Source organism: Mustela nivalis (genome assembly GCF_964662115.1).
Source record: "Mustela nivalis genome assembly, chromosome: 18".
Lineage (NCBI taxonomy): Eukaryota > Metazoa > Chordata > Mammalia > Carnivora > Mustelidae > Mustela > Mustela nivalis.
The window spans coordinates 52279145-52302234 of NC_139037.1; the positions used below are offsets into that span (position 1 = coordinate 52279145).

At 39.1% G+C, this 23090-nt stretch overlaps 1 protein-coding gene across 6 annotated transcripts in view; it reads left to right on the forward strand.

The window, feature by feature from the left end:
- LOC309852747 (uncharacterized protein) overlaps positions 1 to 23090 on the forward strand; it is a 187156-nt gene that overhangs the window by 30290 nt on the left and 133776 nt on the right. For 3 of the 6 annotated variants that reach the window (XM_082709968.1, XM_082709967.1, XM_082709966.1), the window contains one exon: positions 6774 to 12305. The exons of the other annotated variants lie outside the window; for them this stretch is intronic. In XM_082709968.1, coding sequence (XP_082566094.1) covers positions 6774 to 8563 — 1790 coding nt within the window. In that variant the 3' untranslated portion in view covers positions 8564 to 12305. Of the gene's footprint in view, positions 1 to 6773; positions 12306 to 23090 lie in introns of those variants that run through there. 6 annotated transcript variants of the gene reach the window in all.

Consider the following 23090-nt stretch of genomic DNA (forward strand, 5'->3'; position numbering starts at 1 on the left):
GCTTTGCCTGGTTAAGAGTACAGAATACTCACATCTTTTCAGATACATGGAAATTGTATGCTTTTGCATAGTTTTGTTTTTCCTTTACACATCTCCCTTGGAAAGATCGCGACAGAAATTTAAGGTATGTGGTATTGTGATTTCTTCACCTGGTTAAATGCAGGCTCCACAGGAGATTACAGAAGGGAGTGTGACAGCTCATCCAATTCTTCTGCATTGTATCCTGAGGATCATAGCCTTGAAAAATGTTTCCTGGTGTAAATTGAATACGTTTATCCTGGATGCTGTGTAAGGTTAATGAGTGTTTCATGAGGCGGTATACACATGGAGAATGAGGCAGGATCCAAGCTGGGATCAAACTGAATGGTGGATACTGTTGGGATTTGATTTTCGATGGGTTTCCGTTTCTGCAGGTGTTATGGATAGAAGCACTGAAAGTTTTATTCTCATTGTTTTTCCATTGATGTGTGTGTATAAAAAGGCTTGGGAAAATATGATACTACCTTGCTCATGGGTAGAGGACAGAATTTGTTTACTGCATAGGTAAATGGAGAGAGCTCCCTCAAATGAAGCGGTGCAGTGCGGGCAGATGTGCTCTTTGTTCCTTTAATATGTTGTCGTTCCCTATGCTCAGAGTCTCACAGATATGACACAGACCCACTGCATGTGCAGTGTCCACATGTATGAATTGTGGTTGGGAGGCTGGTAAGTGAAATTCATGTGAGCAAGAAGATGATCGTGATTGCTGTGACCTGAGCTAAGATCCTTGGACTTTGATCCAGGATCTCTTGTCTTCTGCCAGCACTGGAAAATTGTTAGAAGCCAATTTGTCACATTATAAAATGTGTGTAGTCTTGGAATTTTTATAGTTTTCAAGGTTATTCGTGGACTTTATTCAAAACAAAATCGATACTCATGGGTGTATGTTTCTGGTTTTGTTTGTTCATTTGTTGTTTGGATTGTACATATAAGTGAAATCATACAGTGTTTTTTCTTTGACTTATTTTACATAGCATAATATCTTCTAGGTCTATCCACATTGTCATAAATGACAAGAAACAACCAGAAAGCAGAAACAAACCCATAAATACGTTTAACAATGTGCTGGTTGCCAGCGTGAAACGCAGAGGGACGATGGGCAAAATGGGTGAAGGAGGTAGGAAGTATAGGCTTCCAATTACGGAACAAATAAATCATGGTGATAAAAGTTACAGCGTAAGGAATATATTCCATGGTATTATAGCATTGTACAGTGACAGACAGTAGCTCACTTGTGAGCGTTGTAGAACCTAGAGAGTTGTCAAAACACTGTGTTGTACATCTGAACCAGCGTAACAATCTTTGTCAGTGATGCCTTAATAGAAAACAAACCAGACAAAGATGCGCATATACATACATAAGTTCCAACTACTTTCTTTAGAACTTGCATGTAAAGAAAGCTAACCTATTCCAAATGAAGCTAATCCTATGTATTCATAATTGGATATAGACTTAAGAAAGCAAATTTTTCTGTAATGCAATGGAGATAAGTTTAAACTGCTGGAGGAGAGAGTTCCTAACAGAGTGGAGCAGTGAGTCAGACATGGAAGAGCCCAGAGCCCTCACACCTGAGCAGCCTAGGACTATGTCCATGGAAGCACATCCATTTCTGAGAGAGCTTCTTGCCTAGTTTTCCTGGCAGTGTATATTTTTTGTCTCTCATCTCTTACCATTAACCTTTATGTAATAAGGGCCAAATATCTGCATAAGTGGATTCTTTTGAGGATGCTGGAAATTGCAACAGATTTTATTTCCTGTTAGGCAAAGTCAGTTTTTAGGAGGAAGCCTGATGTGAAAACAGAAGAGATCCTATAGTGTGAAGCACTGAAGATTAGTAAAAGTGTAGAGAAACCTTGATATTTTAAAAAATCTGTGTCATCTGTGGGGTCCAAACTCAGAAACCAGTGTTGTACCCAGATTGCACCTGTGTGAGTTGTCCGTGTGGGAGCTGTTTGCACAAATGCTTCCGGCATGGGAACATGAAGAAGGAGAAATAAAAGAGGCCCAGAGAAGGGTGGTTGATGAAGTCCACCATGCAGAGGTGGAGTTGGCTCGAATGAAAAGTGAAGGGAGGGAAGGACTCCAGGGTTAGCCTCTTCCCTGTGTTTAGGAACCCTTTAAATTGCTTATCTTAGGTCACGCAGGCCTGCAATTTTGTCCGGAGCCTACATTCTCAAAGTCTGACTGCCCAGATGCAACCGTGTGCTTCAGATTCTAGAAATAGTGTTTGGTTTGCTTTTGTTTTTAAAAACACACTTAGTGCCCTTGACTGAACTTAAGCTGGATTCCACACATCCTTGATTCAGTCTCCTGGTTCCCATGTGAGATGTGCCTCTTTCTTCTATTTTTCCACCACCTAAAAAGGAATTAATTTTTGTCATTCTTTGGTTAAACCTGAGAGATAAATGAGCTAAGGGAGCTGAAGATTCAGCCCTGGCATTAAATGAACTTTGTTCCCCGTCCACTTGACTAGATCAGTGACATTTATATAGAGAGGTACCATGCTATGGGCACTCTCAGGAAAGACTAGAACATTATTCTTGAGAGGCAGAAATTGGACAGGACATCGGTCAGTATGAGGACTGGGACTGGGCTCTGAACTCCCAGTCCGTCTGTGTTTCAGTGGAGAAAGCCTGCAGTGTTTTGGGGACCTTGGAGGACATCATGAAGTGAGGGCAGGGCACCTGCTGGAGGTGAGAGGACCACGATTCTTACACATCGGTTAGCCTCCCAAGTCTGGGTCTCTGGACCAAGTCTTTTGTGATTCACCTGATCAGAATGTCAGGAGGAGCCTGTAAAAGCCTGTGATCACACACGAAGGACAGAGCTTATATACACTATTACAGGAGGTATATTTGGCTTGATATTTGAATAAAAGGGGAACTTTAATGTGTGCGTTTAGCTTATGATGTACTTGCTATCCTGGGCATTTATTTCCCAGTAGTTACTATGTGTCCTTTGAAGACTGTCAGGCACTGTCACCAGTGTGACCCATTACAGATTCGTATGCTTCATTTCCTCTGTGTTCTCTGCTGGATTCCTCCACTTGAAGGTTAATAATTTTTCTCATTTATTATTATGGGCTTTGGGAGAATTTACTGAAAGATGTGCATAAGTCGTTTTACTTAATCAGGGGAACTCCCTTCTCTGTTTTGCTTTGTAGTCTGCTTTGAAAGAGAAGGCTCTCTCCTCTGTTGGCTGAAGATACCGTTGTTTGAAGTCGAGATTATAAATAAACAATAGCTTGGCCCTGTGTATTTCCATTTTATTCCACACTCACGTCGCAGACATAGCATTTCTTATCACTTCTCTGTTGCTCTAGAGAAAGAAAACGTGCATCCTGAATGCTCCACTGCCTTAAAATTGTAAAATACAACTCCGCACAAAAGCTACATGAGAACAGATACTTTGAATGCTATACGAGACTCAAAAATGATAGTAATTTTACTCCTATTCTTGTGTGTTTGTCTCTGTGGTGTTTTCACAAGACACAGAAACCTTCATCCACAAATATATTCAAAATTTTTATCACTGAAAGCATTTCTCAGTTTCTTTCTTTTGTTTGTTTTTTAAAGATTTTATTTATTTATTTGACAGCAAGAGAGGGAACACAGTGAGTTCCTGGGTGGCTCAATGGGTTAAGACTCTGCCTTCAGCTCAGGTCATGATCTCGGGGTCCTGGGATTGAGCCCCACATGAGGCTCTCTCCTCAGCAGGGAACCTGCTTCCCCCTCTCTGCCTGCCTCTCTGTCTACTTGTGATCTCTCTCTCTCTTTCTCTATCAAATAAATAAATAAAATCTTAAAAAAAAAAGAGAGAGAGAGAAGGAACACAAACAGGGGTAGTAGGACAGGGAGAGACAGGCTTCCTGCTGAGCAGGGAGCCCAATGCAGGCCCCCAGCCAAAGGCAGACCCTATCTGAAGGCAGACGCTTAATGACTGAGCCACCCAGGTGCCCCAGCATTTCTGTTTCAATGACATTAAAAACAAAACAAAACAAAAAACCTCTAGTCTATCATTTTTATTCTTTTTTATTGAATTCGTAATTTTAAAAAAAAGATTTTATTTATTTATTTGACAGAGACAGAGAGATCACAAGTAGGCAGAGGGAGAGGAGGAAGCAAGGCTCCCTGCTGAGCAGAGAGCCCAATGCAGGACTTGATCACGGGACTCTGGGATCATGACCTGAGCTGAAGGCAGAGGCTTTAACCCACTGAGCCACCCAGGCACCCCTATAATTTTTCCTTTTATGTTTTATCCTTACTTACCTGTTTTAGTTAATACGTTCTATGGTTTAGTCATGTTTGCATTCCCACTGTCACTTTGAAACCTGCTGTGAGCCTTCTTTTAGGGATGCGTCTGTCTAGTGGCCTGTTTGTCTCAGAGCAATTCGGTTTCAGACAATCTGGGGTAAAACTCAGGATGTACTGTAACTGAAATTTTGCCACAACATTTTTTGAAGGGTGAAGAACAACTCTACTGTTTGCATAGGTTAGTGTGGATTCATGGGTGAATTTATGAAAACATGTTACCATGTGATGTAGTGAGTAGTAAATGTTGAGGAAGAATTGTTGTTTTGTTCTTGGTATTAGAAGTTGTAATTTCCACAATATTCAAAGTCATCCTTTTTATTTTTGGAATATAAGAGTGTGGCACGTGAACTAAGATATTGGCATCACTTATAAGCTCGTGAGAAATGTGGAAACTCAGATCCCACCTAGAAATCCAAATCAGAATATAAGTTTTGACAGGATCTTCACTTCACATTAACATTGGATAAGGACAGGTGTAGCTCATCTCTACATTTTTGTTAGCTATCCCTGTATTGCATTATTGTGTAATGCACAGCTATCCCTGTATTGCACAGCTATCCCTGTTGTGCATTATTGTGATAACTATAGCTTTGTACTATGTTTTAAATCAGGGAGTGTAGTGCCTCCAACGTACTCTTCAGTTTGAAAATTATTCTGGGGATGTTATCCTGTAACAGCCACATGAATGTTAAGAGGGGTTTTGATCTGCCAAAAAAAAAAAAAGGCATTGGAATTTTGAAAGAGACTTTCAGTGTTATATTACTTTTTATTCTGATCTGCTTTATTTATGTTTGATTTTTCATTGTTATTTCCTTCCTCTACTAAATTTGATGTTTATGTTTCTTCTTTTTCTATTTCCTTGTAGTGTAACATTACCTTGTTTATTTGAACCTTTTTTTTCTTTAATCAGGCATTTGTAGCATTAAAAAATTGAAATTTGAAAGGCTACTGTGGAAAATTAGCAGAAATAAATAATACAAGTGATGACCAAACAGTAAAATCACATACAAATAAAAATAGGCATTCCTTAAGGTGTTCTACAGATCATGTCATCTGTGAACAGTTAGTTTTCTTCCTTTTTTTTTTTTTTTTTTAATTGGATTCCTTTGACATATTTTTTCATGCCTGATTGTACTGACTGGAATATCCAGTACTATGTTGAATGGAAGTGCGGACATCACTCCATTACCTCGTTTCTGATCACACAGGAGAAGCATTCAGTCTTTTACTATTGAATGCACTAGGTTTCAGCTTTTAGCACCTATATGGCCTTTGTTATACTGAAGTGGTTTCCTTCTGTTCCTGCTCTTGAGTGATTTTAATCATGAAACTCATGTTCTGCCTCAGTTAATACGAACGTGTCATGTTTGGCCTTCGTTCTGTTAATGCAAACTCTTAAATTTATAGATTTCCAAATGTTAAAAAGACCCTGAACTTCAGGAGGAATTCTCAATTGATTATGTTGTAAAATAGTGAAATGTGCTTTTGATTCAGTTTGCTTTATTTTATTGTGGACTTAGAATAACTACTCCTCATAGGTAGTATTTTCTGGTCTTCTCTGTTCATGGTGTCTTCCTTGGCTTTGATAAGGTGGTAGAGCTGGTGTTACAGAGATTGCCTGATAGTTTCCTTTTGCTTCACTCCTTGGAAATGTTGGAGAGATTTAAAGTACTTTCTCTTTAAATGTTTGAATTATCCAGTGAATTTATCTGGTACAGGACTTTCTTTTTTGGGAGGTTGTTTTTTTGTTTTTTGAATTATTATTACTTTTTCAATCTACTTAATAGTAGATGATTTGATATATTTATTTTTTCAAATTATTTCTCCATAATGGAGTCAGATATGTTATATACATTTTGAGATTTTCACAAGTTTTTTTGATCCCTATTTGTGGTCATATAATTATCCATCATCACCTCATAAATGTTTTTATTTCTAGGGTATCGGTTATATTGTGCCTGCTTTCACTTCTTCACTTCTGATTTTACTTAGTATTTTCTCTTCCATTCTTTATTTAGTTAAAAGTATACCAATTTTGTTGATCTTTTCTGAAAATGCAGTCTTCCTCTTGTTGTTTTCCTGTTTTTGCTATCTCCTCTTTTGTTGATTTCTATTTTAAGTTTAAATTTGCTTCCTTCTGCTAATTTTGGGGTCATTGGCACTTTTCCTGGTTTTTTGAGATACAGGATCATGATCTGTGCTTCACATTATACTTTGGAACTATGTGATAGCTTTTGTGGTCTGTACATTGTCTGCAAGTTTATGTCTCCTTGGAGCAATGAAGTCCTGATGATTCTTTCTCAGCCATATTGCTGAAGTTCTGTGATTGATTTTAATTTTGCATATTAGAAGCTTTCATTATATTCATCTGAGAATAGTAAGTGGAATGATTTTACTTTTTTCTTATTCGATATCTTTCAGCTGTATCTTCACATGGCACCCAGAGTTTCCTGCCAAAGCTGTGCATAGAAGCTTCTTTCCAAAACGTGGCAGTGGGTAGATATAAACATAGTGCCCTTGAAAATTTACACTTAATGATAGACTGGAAAAATGATGGGGAAAGTGAAGAGCATCAAAGATATCATGAAGGACATAACGAAACTGAGACTACGGTCCGTAATATGAATCTGACTGTCCAAAATGGTGAAGGATATAAAACACTTTGGAAAACATCCCTTCTTAAGTCTGCTACTTCTGCAAAGCAGTGTCTTTCTATAAGCAAGTGCTCAAATCAAATGGTCAAACATACATATCTGGAGAATGAAAATTTGGAAAATCTGGAAAGTTGCTTAGTCCATGCTGAAAATAATTATTTGAACCATTTTGAAAGTAGGATTGGATTGACTGAGTCAAATATTTCTGAAAATCAGAGACTTAAAAATGAAGAACAACCTGCTCAGTGGGATCCATTGGAGAGATCCTTCACTGAGGATTCAACACTACAAGATGACCAGAACATTGCTCAGTGTGGTGAATCTGAGAACAAATTTAACGAGGGTTCAAATGTTAATAAACATGTGAGGACTCATTTTCCAGAGAATCATTATGAATGTAATAAATGTGTGGAAGTCTCTTACCAAAGCTCCGACCTGATTATACTTAAGAATATCCCTATAGGAGAAAATCCTTGTAAATACAATGAATGTCGGAAATCTGTTAACCAGTCCTCCAGTGTGGGTGATTATCAGAGAATTCACATGGAAAGAAATTTACACAGGTGTAATAAAACAGAAAACATGTTGGGCCAATCATCAGGACTAAACATACATAACACAGTCACTACTGGACAGAAAACTTGCATTTGTGAGGAATGTGGTAAAGCCTTTGACTGGCACACAACATTATCTCAACATCAGCCAATGCGTACTGGAGAGAAACCTTACAAATGTGAAGAATGTAGCAAGGTCTTTATCCACAATTCACACGTTAATCAACATGACAGAATTCATCCTGGAGAGAAACCTTACCAATGTGAAGAATGTGGAAAGGCCTTTAACCAGCACTCAATGCTTACTCGACATCAAAGAATTCATACTGGAGAGAAACCTTACCAATGTGAAGAATGTGGCAAGGCCTTTAACCAGCACTCAAACCTTATTCAGCATCACAGAATTCATACTGGAGAGAAACCTTACCAATGTAAAGAATGTGGCCAGGCCTTTAACCATCACTCAAGTCTTACTCAACATCACAGAATTCACAGTGGTGAAAAACCTTACATATGTAAAGAATGTGGTCAGTCCTTTAACCAGCACTCTAACCTTACTCGACATCACAGAATTCATAGTGGAGAGAAACCTTACATATGTAAAGAATGTGGCCAGGCCTTTAACCAGCACTCAAAGCTTACTGAACATCTCAGAATTCATACTGGAGAGAAACCTTACATATGTAAAGAATGTGGTCAGGCCTTTAACCGGCACTCGCACCTGACTCGGCATCACAGAATTCACAGTGGAGAGAAACCTTACCAATGTCAAGAATGTGGTAAGGCCTTTAACCAGCAATCAAAGCTTACTGAACATCACAGAATTCATACTGGAGAGAAACCTTATATATGTAAAGAATGTGGCCAGGCCTTTAACCGGCACTCGCACCTGACTCGGCATCACAGAATTCATAGTGGAGAGAAACCTTACATATGTAAAGAATGTGGTGACACCTTTATCCAGCACTCACACCTGACTAGACATCACAGAATTCATACTTGAAGGAATCCTAACCAAAATAAAGAACATGTCAAGGCCTTTAGGCAATCCAAAGTCTGATTTGATCAGAGAATGTATCCTGGAAAAGGTTTTGCAAACATAATTTGGCAAGCCCTTTAATCAGAAGTCAATCTTTATTGAACATCAGAGAATTCATATTGGAGAAAAAAACTTAGAAATGTAAAGAATGTGGTAAAACTTTTTTAGGATTCCTCAACCCTTAATCAGCATTAGAGTTCATACTGAGGGGAAACATGGCAAAGGTAAAGGAATGTGTCAGGCCTCTGGCTGGAACTCTCAACTCACTAAACATCATAGTTCTCATACAGCATAGAAGCTGTAAAATATAGAGAATTTGCAGTGCCTTTAATTGGAATTCAATTCTTAATATCCGAAAATTGACACTAGATTCAAACCCTACAAACTTAATGAATGAGGAGAGACCTTCATTTTAAATATACACTTTAGCAAACACCCGTGGGTACATAAAAGAAAGTAATTTGGAAGATATAAATATTTAGAAATATATGTAACCGAACATCAGATATCAGTAAATGTCACAGAAGTTAAGTAGAAAGCACTGCAGCAGTCAGTCTGTTCTGACATTACATCAGAATATTCATGATAAGGAGTAATAACTAAGTTAAACTGTTACAAAAATGTCTGTCCTGTTATGCTTCAAAAGATTAAGTGGATAGATTTTTGCATAGTTCTAATTAACTTCAATATTTTTTTTACATGGGCGCTATCTGATATTTATGTCTAGCAAATATTAGTGTATACTTACCCTCAGTCGCCTCAGAGAATACGCTAATTTTTAGTATGTGTGACATTATGTGACTGATTATTGCTTCATCAGAGATGAGATTGCTCCTTCATTAGGTGGGACTCACACATATCCAATTATCCATGGAAGATGGACAGTATAATATACAATATATGAAGAAAATCTAAATGGACATATTGTTCGTGGTTATAACTTTAATGACAGTTGTCATGGAAAAGGTGTTCGGAACATGATCTTCATTATTAAAACTGAAAGATTTTCTGAATGTTATAAATAAAATATTTTAGCAACTGGTATTAGAGGCAGAAGTGGTGGCAATCCAATAAAATACTGACGTATCCTTACTATAGCAATAGTTAGAAGTAGAGAATATTAGTGGATGTGGTTGAAAGGAAGAAATCCTCACAGACATCATAAAGAGGACATGTAACTCTTCCCTGATACGGCATACATCCACATTTGTTGCAAATGATCTCACACCTGAAAATTACTAAAATCACTATTTCCACATCACTATATCCAGCACTTGATGCTTTTTAATGCTTCAATTCTGTATTTTGAGTAAGGATTATAGAGGGGATTGAAATGCATAACTTAGTCTATTGTGAACTTAATATTTTTTAATTAATAAAACATAATGATTTTTATCATGTTAACATGGTTATGTAATGAGTGAAGTGTTATCTGACTACCAATGTTAACCTATCTCATTTTATATAAGGTTGTAGATAACTGATTGTATCTATCACCTTTTTGGCAACAGAGTGGAATTATATCTAGTAATCCGTTTTCTCAGTGGCCTTAATGTGTAGCTAATGTGTGATTGTTTCCCTTTAGTTTATCGTATCATTTTCTCCTCCTTGGGACCAGTGGGGTAATAGAATGGATATATTATAGATGGTATATGGGTCTCACTGAATGACTAACTGAAGTACTCTATGACAATGCTACTTAGCATACATTTCGTGTAGGCAGAAGTTTTGCAGGGGACTTTAAGTGACACAAGGCGATCTTACTAGTGCATTCCCTACATAACAAGCTGCAGAGTCAGAAGTTAATGTACCTTCTCATATGACATTCCCAGTCCACCTTTCTGAGCAACCACTGTCTCCCACGACCTTCCCCTTCCGTGTCCTTCAGAGAAGACTGCCACTGAGCTTACTTAAACCTATTTCAGTTTGAAAGGCTCTCTGGACTTCCCCAGGGACTCTAAAGCACTCTACCTTGGCCCCTAATAAAGGTATGTGCCCCACTTCATATGTGTGGATGTTGTTTTCATGTCTATAAAGTAAACGTACATGTACAATGGTGGGTGGTATGTAGGAGTGATACTGTAGCCCCAGTTAAGAAAGAGAAAGTACAGAGGGTGAAGAACTGGCATGAGTTCTGCATGTGGAGAGAGGACACCGTTCCTGGGTTGCACAACTGACTCCCTGGAATTAGAAAAACAACTTACACCTGTTTATTTTCCTAGTGATCTACAGTTCTCCATTTCTGTTTATCCCCAGTTTTATTTCCACCTACACAGGCATCTCAAACGTTCTTCTTTGCCTGCGTTGTGGTGAGAGTGTCCTCACTGACCTCTTAATTGCCATTAGAGATTAGTACGGCGGATGGGTATCAATTCAGAAATTTAGCCCTGGTTGTGGGATGCGAATGTAAGTGAAAGAGGGTGGTGGCACCCTCTTTCTTTAATAAGACCTTTAATAAGACCTATTAAAAGAAAATGTGATTAACTCCTTTCAACGTGGCTGCCTTTAGTCCCTCGAAAGGCACAGGCATCTCTTGGTGGGGTCATCTGATGAGTACATGTAATGGAATGAAGGAATCCGCCCATGTGGTGGGTTTCTGAGGAGTAGGGAAGTCCTATCTTACCTTCACAATTGAATTGAATTCCTGTGTTAGTGAGGACCAGATGCTGTTGTGTTGACTGTGTTTGCCCAGGGCAGAGGATGGAGGGAAGGGTATTGGATGATGCAGTCATTTGGAGCATAGCTTTAAAATGGCACGTGGCAGAGTAGATGTTGGAGATGAAGGCGCCTTCTGCACATTGGAATAGGCAGGATCAGCAAAGCGTGTGCTGTGGTTTGCAAAAGTGCTAGTATCCCAGGTGTATAACCCCAACACAGTTTATTTTTTTATTTTTTTTTAAAGATTTATTTATTTGACAGAGAGATTACAAGTAGGCAGAGAGGCAAGCAGAGAGAGAGAGGAGGAAGCAGGCTCCCCACTGAGCAGAGAGCCCGATGCGGGACTCAATCCCAGGACCCTGAGATCATGACCTGAGCCGAAGGCAGCGGCTTAACCCACTGAGCCACCCAGGCGCCCCCCCAACACAGTTTAGATCCAACGTAGATGGGTGACCTTAAATGGAAGATGTTATACTACTGTGTGGACCTTCCTCCCTTTCCTGAGTGGATGATAGGTGTCATCCCATGCTCCGGCTCTGTCTGTTGCCATGGATTTCTTGGTACAACAGTCAGTGCAGTGAGCATTTCTGCTTCAGTCTGGTCCAAGTGTTCACTGGCAACAGATAAAGAGATGTGGTGTGTATATCTAGAACAGAATATTACTCAGCGTTAAAATGGAATGAAATCTTGCCATTTGCAATGACATGGATGGAGCTAGAGTATTATGCTAACCGGAAAAGTCAGAGAAGGACAAATACTGGGTGATTTCACTCATATGTGGAATGTAAGAAACAAACAAGCAAAGGAGAAAGAAAAGGAGACGGGCAAATCGAGAAATAGACTCTTAATTTACAGAGAAGAAATGGATGGTTACCAGAGTGGAGATGGATGGGGGGATGAGCTAAATGAGTGATGGGAATGAAGAGGGGCATTTGTTGTATTGAGCACGGGTGTTGTATGGAATTGTTCAGTCACTGTTGTACACCTGAAACACATATGACAGTGCATGTTAACTCACTGGAATTTAAATAAAACTTTTCAAAAAATATTTTGGTTTTTACAGCTTTACAAAATTTTGTCCCTTAAGTTACTGACTTGCTGCAGTTGCACAAAATACACCTTTGTAAACAAATTGCACCGTTTATCTTTCTCCCCTGATTCCTCTGGAATTCAGAGTCTCAGTAACTGCTTTTATATTTTAATGCCTGCCTGTACATTTGTTTAACTTCAATCAGAATCTGTTCTTATGATGACAAGACACAAATAGAAACACTGGTTATATGACCAAGGCTTGCACTGGAACGTCATAGCTGAGAAAGAACTGCATAGACTCAGCTATGACGAGACAGATGTAGGGGACTAAGACTGACTTTATGGGGCAAATAGGGCCCCCTTGGGAAATACCAGCCTGCTTTACCATATGAGCAAGGACAATTACTTCCAGCAGGTGCAGGATACTTAGGATATTTAGGGGACTTCACGAAGAAAGGAAGTCACTGAAATCTGTAGTTACTATTCATAAGGTCTGGTGGCAAGTATATGGTGTGGACTCTGACCTGGAGATGCTATTAAAAGTTCAGAGGCTCCTGGGTGGCTCAGTTGGTTAAGTGACTGCCTTCGGCTCAGGTCATGATCCTGGAGTCCCAGGATTGAGTCCCACATCGGGCTCCCTGCTCAGCGGAGAGTCTGCTTCTCCTTCTGACCTCTCCCCTCTCATGCTCCCTCTCTTTCACTCTTTTTCTCTCTCTCAAATAAATACATAAATAAATAAATAAAATCTTCTTTTAAAAAGTTCAATTTAGATATTCCTCATGAAATGTTCCTGCAAACCTGTTTTTAAAGTGTCTCTAGCTCAACCTCCGTCTACCTGCAGTTACGTAAATAATCAGGCCAAGTGTTTTTTTCTTAGACTATTTTGTAATCAAGTTAGATTATTTATTTATTTGAGAGCGAGAGAAGAGTGAGCAAGAGAGAACAAGAGTTAGTCGGGGAGGGGAGGGAGAAGCAAGCTCCCCACTGAGCTGGGAGCTAACTCAGGGCTGGATCCTGGTGTCCTGGGATCATGACCTGAGCCAAAGGCAGATGCTTACCCGACTAAGCCACCAAGGCGCCCCTGATTTGTGTTTTTAAAGCAGCAAGAATGATTAATTCAATGGTGTGAAATTGGAAATGTCAAGGGCTTTCTTTAGTGACCCAGTAATGTCTACACTTTCATTTATTGTGGCTTGTTTCCACTAGATGTGCTTTGTTTATGTCTAATATTTTATTGATGTGAAAATCAAATTGTGTGGTAAAAATCTCTCTGGATTTATGCAGATTTGGAATTGCTGTGTTACATAGAATTCCGCCTTTCATTGCCTTATTGTTAGGGTAAGATGAATTTGGACAATTGTGTTGTCGTAAACTCGTCACAAATAATAGAAGTGGTGTAATTTTGTGGCCTAAGATGAAACCGGAAAAAACAGAGAAGAAAACTCATAGACTCAAGAGGCCATGTTAGCAGATGTCCTTGCGTACTTCTGGTGCCCCTTCATCTTGTAACCTAGAGGTGTACTTGATCTGAAAACACTTTGAATCAGAAAAATATCTTTCTTCTTTATCTGAGAGGTTTAATGAGGTGTATCCCATAATTACACTGTAGAGTAGTGCTGATTAGTCACTTGTAAGCTAGTGGGGTCACATTCCTATGTCTTGAGCCTAGGCTACATGTCCCTTGTCTGCAACAGCCGTGCCTGGGGACATAGGACCTGTGGTGTGCTTTCTCTCATCCGAACTAACAAGATCAATGCCGACTTCTTGAGACCAACTTTGTGTCGATTTTGTCAGGGAGCTTGAATTTCTGTTCCTTTTAAGGTCCTTCTAGCTGGACTAAGAATCCAATGAGATAGATTGTCACGAAAGAGCAACTTAAATTTTCTGTGTGTAAGAAGCCTTCACAGGGGGAGTGCCTGGGTGGCTCAGTGGGTTAAAGCCTCTGCCTTCTGCTCAGCTCATGATCCCAGGGTCCTGGGATCGAGCCCTGTGTCGGACTCTCTGCTCAGCGGAGAGTCTGCTTCTCTCTCTCTTTCTCTCTGCCTGCCTCTCTGCCTACTTGTGATCTCTGTCTGTCAAATAAATAAAATAAAATCTTTAAAAAAAAAAAAGAAGCCTTCACAGGGTTGGAGATCCCAAAAGCAGTCAGGCAAAAGGAGGCATTTATGTCTTCCTGAACTGAGGAGGAAGAGGAGGACTGGGGATTTTCGAGTAGAAGAATGCACTTCACCAGGCAATGAGAAGAGTAGATGTTTGGTAATTAGATGTTTGCCACATCACAGGTGGGTCACTCAGATAAAATTTGTCACTTCTAATCACCCATATTCTGTGAAAGACCCCCAAGTTAGATCCTTCTACAAAGTTAAGGGAGGGTAAAAATGTACTCTTAAGTCAGGGTATCAGTTACCGTTAGCCCAAAGAATGTCCATGCTTAAGTGTTCATCTTGGGGGCAGCCTACCCTTGGTCCCTACAGAACATTGCTTTAAACATCACTATATACATCTGTGTTTGTAGACCTGCACAAACTCAGATAACATTGTTTAAAACCTCGTTTCTTCCATTTACTGGACATTTGGCCAAACACTCTCATGAAAGAGAAAAAATACGTTTGGTCTCATAAATTACTTTGTTGTTCTCTTTTTTTGTTTGTTTGCATTAACCTATAATACTCTCTGGTTTCTAGTAAATGTGTAAAAAGGATTGTCGTTGCCATTCTTTGTGTTCTGGTAGCATGTATAATTGCCATAAAAACATTCTGTTCCAAGTCACCAAATAACATTTGGGGAAACCATTTGCTAGCATTCTACAATGTTCTGTCTTCTCTGTTGAGGATAATACTGGGTTGAAAATTACAGAATTCAACAAAACTCATATTTCTATTTTTTAAAATAAATGAGTCTTGTTATATCTAAGTGATACCTGTTCACCTTTTTGGAGCCAAGAGAGAGCCCTGGGATGTGAAAAGAAAAGAGCCTTACATCCAGGTAGGTGCCAATGAGTAAAGCAGATGACATAGGTGAGATGTAATGGTCCAGGAGGAGACCACACCTGAAGATGTGATATGGGGAGTGCTACTTGAAATAATTATCTTAAATGTTTGTGGTATAATTTACATCTAAATGTTTATTTTATGTAGCAGTGATACTCAGCATATTTTACAACAGTTGTGGTCTGTTTTTATATGTTTGTTCATGATGTTGCTTCTGAAGGATGAATTACAGCCTTGGCATTCTTTGTAAAAGTGGGAATATCTCTCAAATTCTCTAATGTCCTTTCAAAGCTCATCCATAAAATTTTTATTAGAACATTTTATGATTAAGTGTAATGAATTTTCTGAGCATAATTTGTGGCACATAACACATACTAATGCTTCAAATGTTTTCTTTTCTTGAGTGCCCAGACTCAGTTTAAAACTACTATCATACCGAGAATCCTTTTATAATAATATACCTGTTTTATTCAGAATTCTTGCAGTTAACATTTCTCTTATTGCTTGCATTCAATAAAAAAGCTTCATAGTTCAAAGCTTGATAGTTTTACAGCATTACTGAATCGTACTTTTTAAAATCTGTGTTTTATAGTTTTGGATAACAGTTTTCAGCTTGAGTTCAAAGACAGCATAGGGTTTAAATGAAATAAGAATCAGCATGCCAAATGCCAATAAACTTCTGTATGTATTTGTATAAATACTATCTGTGCATTGTTGGTTCATGACTTACCTTGTTTGTTTCTTTTCTTGGTTAGTTGTCAGTGGTTGTATCATACTGTATGTTTATCCTGGGTAAGTTGTTATATGGAATTAATGTCCTTATCTATTTGTGGAATCATATTCTCTTTTTGAGAGAAGCACTTTTTTGAACTAAAGACCATTTTTAGAAATTTATATCTCTTTCCCTTTTAGGTGTCATTATTTATTCTTAACTGTGGTAAAAATATATGCCATGAAGTTTACCATTTGAATCACTTTTAGCTAAAGTGTTTAGTGTATTGACATTATTGGAATACCAATTTCTAGAATTTTCTCATCCTGCAAAACTAGAAGTTAATACCTGTTAAGTACCCACTTCCATACTTGTGTCTACGACCCTGGCACCCTCTCTTTCTCTCCTTCTCTCTTTCCTTCCTTCCTTATTTGTAAGGTTCACGGCATTAGGTTTGGTCACTTAAACGAAATCATAGGTCTATTTCTGTGACTCCTTTATTTCACGTAACATAACATCATCACATTTTAACCATGTTATATAAAGAGACAAGATGTGTCTCTTTTTTCAAGGCTGAATATTATTCTAGTGAATGTATATGCCACATTTTCTTATCCATTCACAAATATTTCTGTTGCTTTCATTTATTACTGGCTTTTCTGAATATTGCTGCTATGAATCTCCCTGTGCGGATATCTCTTGTAGATCCCACTTCGATTTGTTTTGGTTATAAATTGTCAGGTGGGGTGGCTGGATCGTATGGTAATATGATTTACAACTCTTTGAGGAACTCCATTCTGTTTTCCATAGTGATTGCTTCATACACATTTCCTCTAGCAGTGGGTAAGGGTTCCAGTCTCTCCTCATCCTTCCCAGCACGTGTAAGTTTTTCCTGTTTAATAGTGGGGTCTGAGGGGCGCCTGGGTGGCTCAGTGGGTTAAGCCGCTGCCTTCGGCTCAGGTCATGATCTCAGGGTCCTGGGATCGAGTCCCGCATCGGGCTCTCTGTTCAGCAGGGAGCCTGCTTTCTTCTCTCTCTCTCTGCCTGCCTCTCAGTGTACTTGTATTTTCTCTCTGTCAAATAAATAAATAAAATCTTTAAAAAAAAAATAGTGGGGTCTGAGCGGGTGAGAGGTGATGACTCACTGTTCGAGTTGTATTTTTCTCATGAATGGCGAGGTTGAGCATCTTCCCTATGTCTTGTCCATTTGTATATCTTCCTTGGATTGTGCCCACTGAAAACTTTGTCCAGTTCTTAATCATGCTATTGCTGTTTGGTTGTCACTGTAAAAGTTTTTTCTCGGGGGGCACCTGGGTCGCTCAGTGTGTTGGGCCTCTGCCTTTGGCTTAGGTCATGATCTCGGGGTCCTGGGATTGAGCCCCACATTGGGCTCTCTGCTCAGCAGGTAGCCTGCTTCCCCCTCTCTCTCTGCCTGCCTCTCTGCCTATTTGTGATCTCTGTCTGTGTCAAATAAATAAATAAATCTTAAAAAACAAAAACAAAGACTTTCTCTGTTCTAGATGTTAAATCCTTCTGCTTTAGAGGCTCTCCAAAAGAATTCCTTGCATTTTTCAGGTTGCTTTTTCACTTCACTGACTGCTTCCTTAGATTACTTTCTCTGGGGGTGACTGACTGAGGCTCAGGTCATGACCTAAGGGTCCTTACACTGAGCCCTGCATCCTGCTATGCACTCAGCAGGGAATCTGCTTCTCCCTCTTCCTCTGCCCCTTCCCCTGCTCGTGTGCTCCCTCCCTCCTCTCTTTCCCTTTCAAGTAAATAAATAAAATCTTGGAAAAAAAACACCTGACTTTTTTGATTTCAGTTTGTTTGAATATATTGTTTCATTTCATTACTCTCGAGGTATTTACTGGTTATTTTCTTTAATTTCATTTTGATCCATTGATTGTTCAAGAGCACATTGTTTAATTTCCAAATATTTGTGGCATTTCCATTTTCCCATCTGCTATTCATTCTTTGTTTTAGTTTATGGTGGTCAGAAGTGATACTTAAAATATTAATCTTCTTAAATTTCTTAAGACTTGTTTTGTAGGGCGCCTGGGTGGCTTAGTCATTAAGCATCTGCCTTTGGTTCCAGTTGTGATCCCAGGGTCCTGGGATTGACCCTCACATGGGGCTCCCTGCTCCATGGGAGGCCTGCTTTTCCCTCTCCCACTCCCTCTGCTTGTGTTCCCTCTCACACTACATCTCTCTCTCTCTGTCAAATAAATAAATAAAATCTTTTTTTTTTTTTTTTAAGGCTTGTTTTGTAGGCAGTGTGTCTATACTAGAGAGCAGTCTGTGTGTGATTAAGAGGATTGTGTCTTCTTTCTCATGGTAGAATGGTCTGTGTATGTCCATCACATCATCTTGTTTAGGTGCTCTCCTTTTTGGACTTAACTGTGGTCTTTCTATCCAGATAAACCAAGATACTAGCCCTTTGCTGCTATAATGGTGCTCTTGACTTCTTGCTTCAGTTTTGCCTTCTGTGCTTCCCATATGTGGGGACTCTGTTGTTAGGTGCATACATAACTGTTACAGTATCTGGGTAATTTCCTTTCTGTATGTATATATAATGTTTTTCTGTTCTGAAACTCATGAACTTAGTATGTATTTGTATGATATTAACACAGCCACTGATGCCCTCTTTTGGTTTCCGTTTTCATGAAAAGTCCTTTTACTGCTTTTACTTGCACCTTACGTGTGTCCTTAGATTTAATGTGACTACTGTCTTATAGATGGGAGGTTGTTGCGTCTTGTGTTTTACTCAGTCAGCCAGTTCGTGCCTTTTATTTTATTTTATTTTATTTATTTTTAAAGATTTTATTTATTTATTTGACAGCGAGAGAGTTCACAAGTAGGCAGAGAGGCAGGCAGAGAGAGAGGGGGAAGCAGGCTCCCTGCCTGCCCCAGGACCCTGAGATCATGACCTGAGCTGAAGGCAGAGGCTTTAACCCACTGAGCATCAAGCGCCCCCAGTTCATGCCTTTTAATGCGGAGGCGGGGGCGGGGGGGAGTTTAATCTATTTACCAGCAAATTACTAAAGGGAAGTACTACTGCTACTGTTGTGTCATAGTTTTCTGTACTTCTTGTGGCTGTTTTACCCTTTCCCTCTCAGTATGCTTCATTATATTCGTTTGATTTTGTAGTGACATGCTTTGATATGATTCTCATTTCCTTTTTATGTCTTATGTAGTTGTGTGCCCCCCCCCCCCCCCGCTCCCCTACCATCTGGATTACTTAAAACCTCTCAAAGCTGTTAACAAACTATTTAAATCTAATATTGTCAAGAGCATACAAAACTCGGGGCCCCTGGGTGGCTCAACGGGTTAAGCGGCTGCCTTCGGCTCAGGTCATGGACTCCGAGTCCTGGGATCGAGCCCCACGTCGGGCTCTCTGCTCAGCAGGGAGCCTGCTTCCTCCTCTCTCTCTGCCTGCTTGTGATCTCTCTCAATAAATCTCTCTCAAATAAATAAATAAAATCTTTAAAAAAAAAAAAAGCATGCAAAACTCTACTACTTACCATGTCTATCCCTGTACCCGCTGTAGGTCACTGATGACTCTGTATTTAATAATTCTGTCTTTCCTGTTGTATACTGTATACTTCAGATATATCCTTTTTATTCTTCTATTTTTATGTTTTTTTCTTTTTTTTTTTTTAAGAGAGACAGTACACATATGAGTGGGGGGAGAGGCAGAAGGCAAGGGAGAGAAAGAATCTTAAGTTGGCTCCATGCCCAGCTCAGAGCCCAGTTGCAGGGCTTGATCTCACAACCCTGAGATCTTGACCTGAGCCAGAATCAACCAAGCACCCCTGTGTTTTTATTCTTTAAAATAATTCAGTTCAGTGAGAAAATAGCAGTCTGTGCTACTTCATTACAATAGTCTAGGTTTCTCTATTTGCGTAAACATTTACATTTACCAGAGAATGTGCTTTTAGTTAGTATTTAGGATCTTTGTATTTTATCCAGGAAGACTTGCTTTAGTGTTGGTTGTAGGTCTAATGGTATACTTTTAGGGGATTTGACTAGGGTATATCTTCATTTCTCCATTTTTGAAGGACATTTATGCCAGATACAATGTTTTTGGTTGATAGTTTTTTTCTTTCAGTACTGAAGGTATTATCCCTTCCATTTCTTTTTGTACGTTCTGCTGAAAAGCTATTAATATTCTTCGAGGAGCTCTGTTACACTGGAGGAATTAGTTTTGTCATGCTGTTTCAGAGCTCTCTTTTCACTTGTGATTTTTGATAAATTAATTATAATGTGTCAGTGTCTTCACGTCTTGACATCTAGCCTACTTAGAATTCAGCGAGCTGCTTGAACATGTCTCTTTTTCCCCACAATTGTGGAAGTATAAACCGGTTGTTCTTCATGTAAGCTCTCTGGCCTTTTCGACTATCCTCTCCTTGGTTGGGGGGTTCCCTTAATGTATATATTGGTCTATTTACTGGTGTCCATAAGTCCCTTAGACCCTGTCCTTTACCACAAGTTTTTTGCTCTCCTTAGTGGATAATTGAAAATGAGGGAACTTTAAGTTGTCCAAGTCTTTCTTCTACTTAATCAAGTCAGGTGCTGACCCCTTTGGTGTTCTTCGAAATTTAGTTTGTACTTCCCAGCTCCTAATTTCTGTTTAGTGGTTTTTTAAAACTTCCTGTCTCTTTGGCTTTTCATTTCGGTCATGCATCCTTCACTGGCTGTCAGTTTCCTGGTTTCTACTCTTCCTTCAAGATCACCTTCAGGATAGTTTAAATCCTTTGTTGGGTAATTTATCGTTCTTTATTCATTTAGGGCCAGGTGTTGGAGCTCTCTTCTGTTCCTTTAATTGGAACATGTTTTTCTGCTCCTTTGTATGCCTTGTGATCTTTTCCTGATGTTTGGAAATTTAAAAATGAGCCCTGAACCCAGGATTTATGCATTTGTTTTGTAATGGAGAGCATAGTAACAGCCATCTGTGCCCTAACTGTGGGGCCTGTCAAACATAGTCTGGGGCGGGTAATGTCTGAGTTTTTGTATTTTCCAATTAAGTGATTGGTGGTTGTTTCATGTTAATTGCACGTGGTGATCTTCAGCTTGGCAGTTTCTGGGTTTTGTACATGTATGTACCTGTTCTGTGAGTCGTCCCTACAACGCATCAAATGGGTGTGTTCCATTGTTGCCATTCCCTCAGCCTTTCATGTCTCGCATGAAAGAAACAAGTCCTCCAGGCCTCTGCAAAGAAGCCAGATTACTGCCCACAAAGTTAACTCTCGTCTTTCTATCCTGAGCAGAGTGGAGAGTGTTCTCACGGTCTTGTCATGGAGTGTCAGGTAGGGTGAACAGCTAGCGTTGGAAATATAACGAACCTGCCTTCTCTCTTCCAACTGGCCCTTCTTCATGTGCGCTTGCCTGAGGGTGCTGTGTTCTCCCAGCTGACTTCTGGAGCACTCAGAAAGGCAGTTTGTTTAGTTTGTGTCTTCATGAAAGAGCAAAGTCCTGGTCCTTCCTAGTTCTCCATCTTCCTCATGTCCTCTGATGAATATTAACTTTATACATAAGCATTTTAAGTATACACTTGCAAGTGTACTGTGTGGGATAATTTACTTGGTGTTTTTCAGTTATGTCTTCTCATGACACCTGGGATTTTTTACAAAAACAGTCAAAGAAAATGTATTCCATAACATGCTACTGGGAAGACGATGAAAACTGTGGCTTTGAGATCACAGTTAATGAAAGACTGAGAAGGTGACAGAAGGAAGTGAGGGGCAGAAACAGTGATATAATGGAGATAACTAACGGGGATAGTTACCCTTAATTGAATCCTTGCTGCTAGAAGAAACAGAGAATAGGAAACATTTTTGGGGAAAATCCCACTTTAAGACAATTATGTTTGCAGAATACTGTGTTTGAATACAAAACCTCAACTCCTTTTTTCATACATATGTATTCTCTGAAAACAAAGCCAAAAAGTCTGGAAAAACACCTGTTGCATGCTGAAAGTAATGATTTGAAACATTTCAATTATAGGTATTAATTATTCAAAGAGTCTTATAAATTAGAAATTTGAAGATTAAAAGTCTAAATATAATGAATTTCAGAATTCCTTTCCTGAGGGTTCATGATTCTTCTACCAACAAATAGGCTGTCCTGTTCCAGAGTCCCTAATTTTGATTCATATTGGAGTGTCTTTATCCAACCATCACTCTTCAATAGTTATAATACATAATTTGGAGCAACATTTGATGTGTGATGAACTTGGATGGCCTTTTGTGAGGACTTGATCTTCAATAATTACCGAGGTGTTTATAATGGAGAGAGAATTTATGAATGGTAAATCTGGAAATAAACATTAACAAGGGTAAATCCTAATAAACTTTAAAGAAACTCCAGTTACGAGTGTAATAGAAATACATATTGGAAAGTTTTTTTTTATCAAGCTTTAACCTTCTTATATGTCATTGTATCCTTCCTGAAGACATGATTTTCCAATATAATAAGTGTGTCAAAGCTTTAAAGCAGTCTTCAAACTCAGACCTCATACTGAGAAGAAACCTTACATATGTAAGGAATATGACATAGCCTTTACCTAGCATTGAAGCGTTCCTGGACATCAGAGAATACATTCTGGGACGAAATCTTACAAATGTAAGCAATTTGGTGAAACCTTTAAGCATTGCTTAAAACTTCTTTGACATCAGAATGTACATATGTAGGAGAAACCCTGTGCCTTCTTTGTTCCAGAATCAGCTGTACTTATGAATGCAGTGGGATGGCCTAACAAGTATTTCCTTTTCCCAGTAACATTAAGCCTCAAGTGATCTGAGATTATCTTTCCCAAATTTGTATATTACATATTTTCCTCCTTTTTGTAACTACTGGGACATTTTGATGGCTATAATGCAGATGACATAGAAGTATTATCAAGAGGGGCGCCTAGGTTGGCAGCCGCCAACTCTCGGTTTCAGCTCAGGTCCTGATCTCAGGTTCATGAGAACTAGCCCTGTATCAGGCTCTGCACTGAGCATCGAGTCTGAGATTCTCTCTCCCTCTCCCCCTTCTGCTTGTGCTCTCTCTCAAATAAATAATAAAATGAATCATTAAAAAATTAAAAGTATAATTAAGT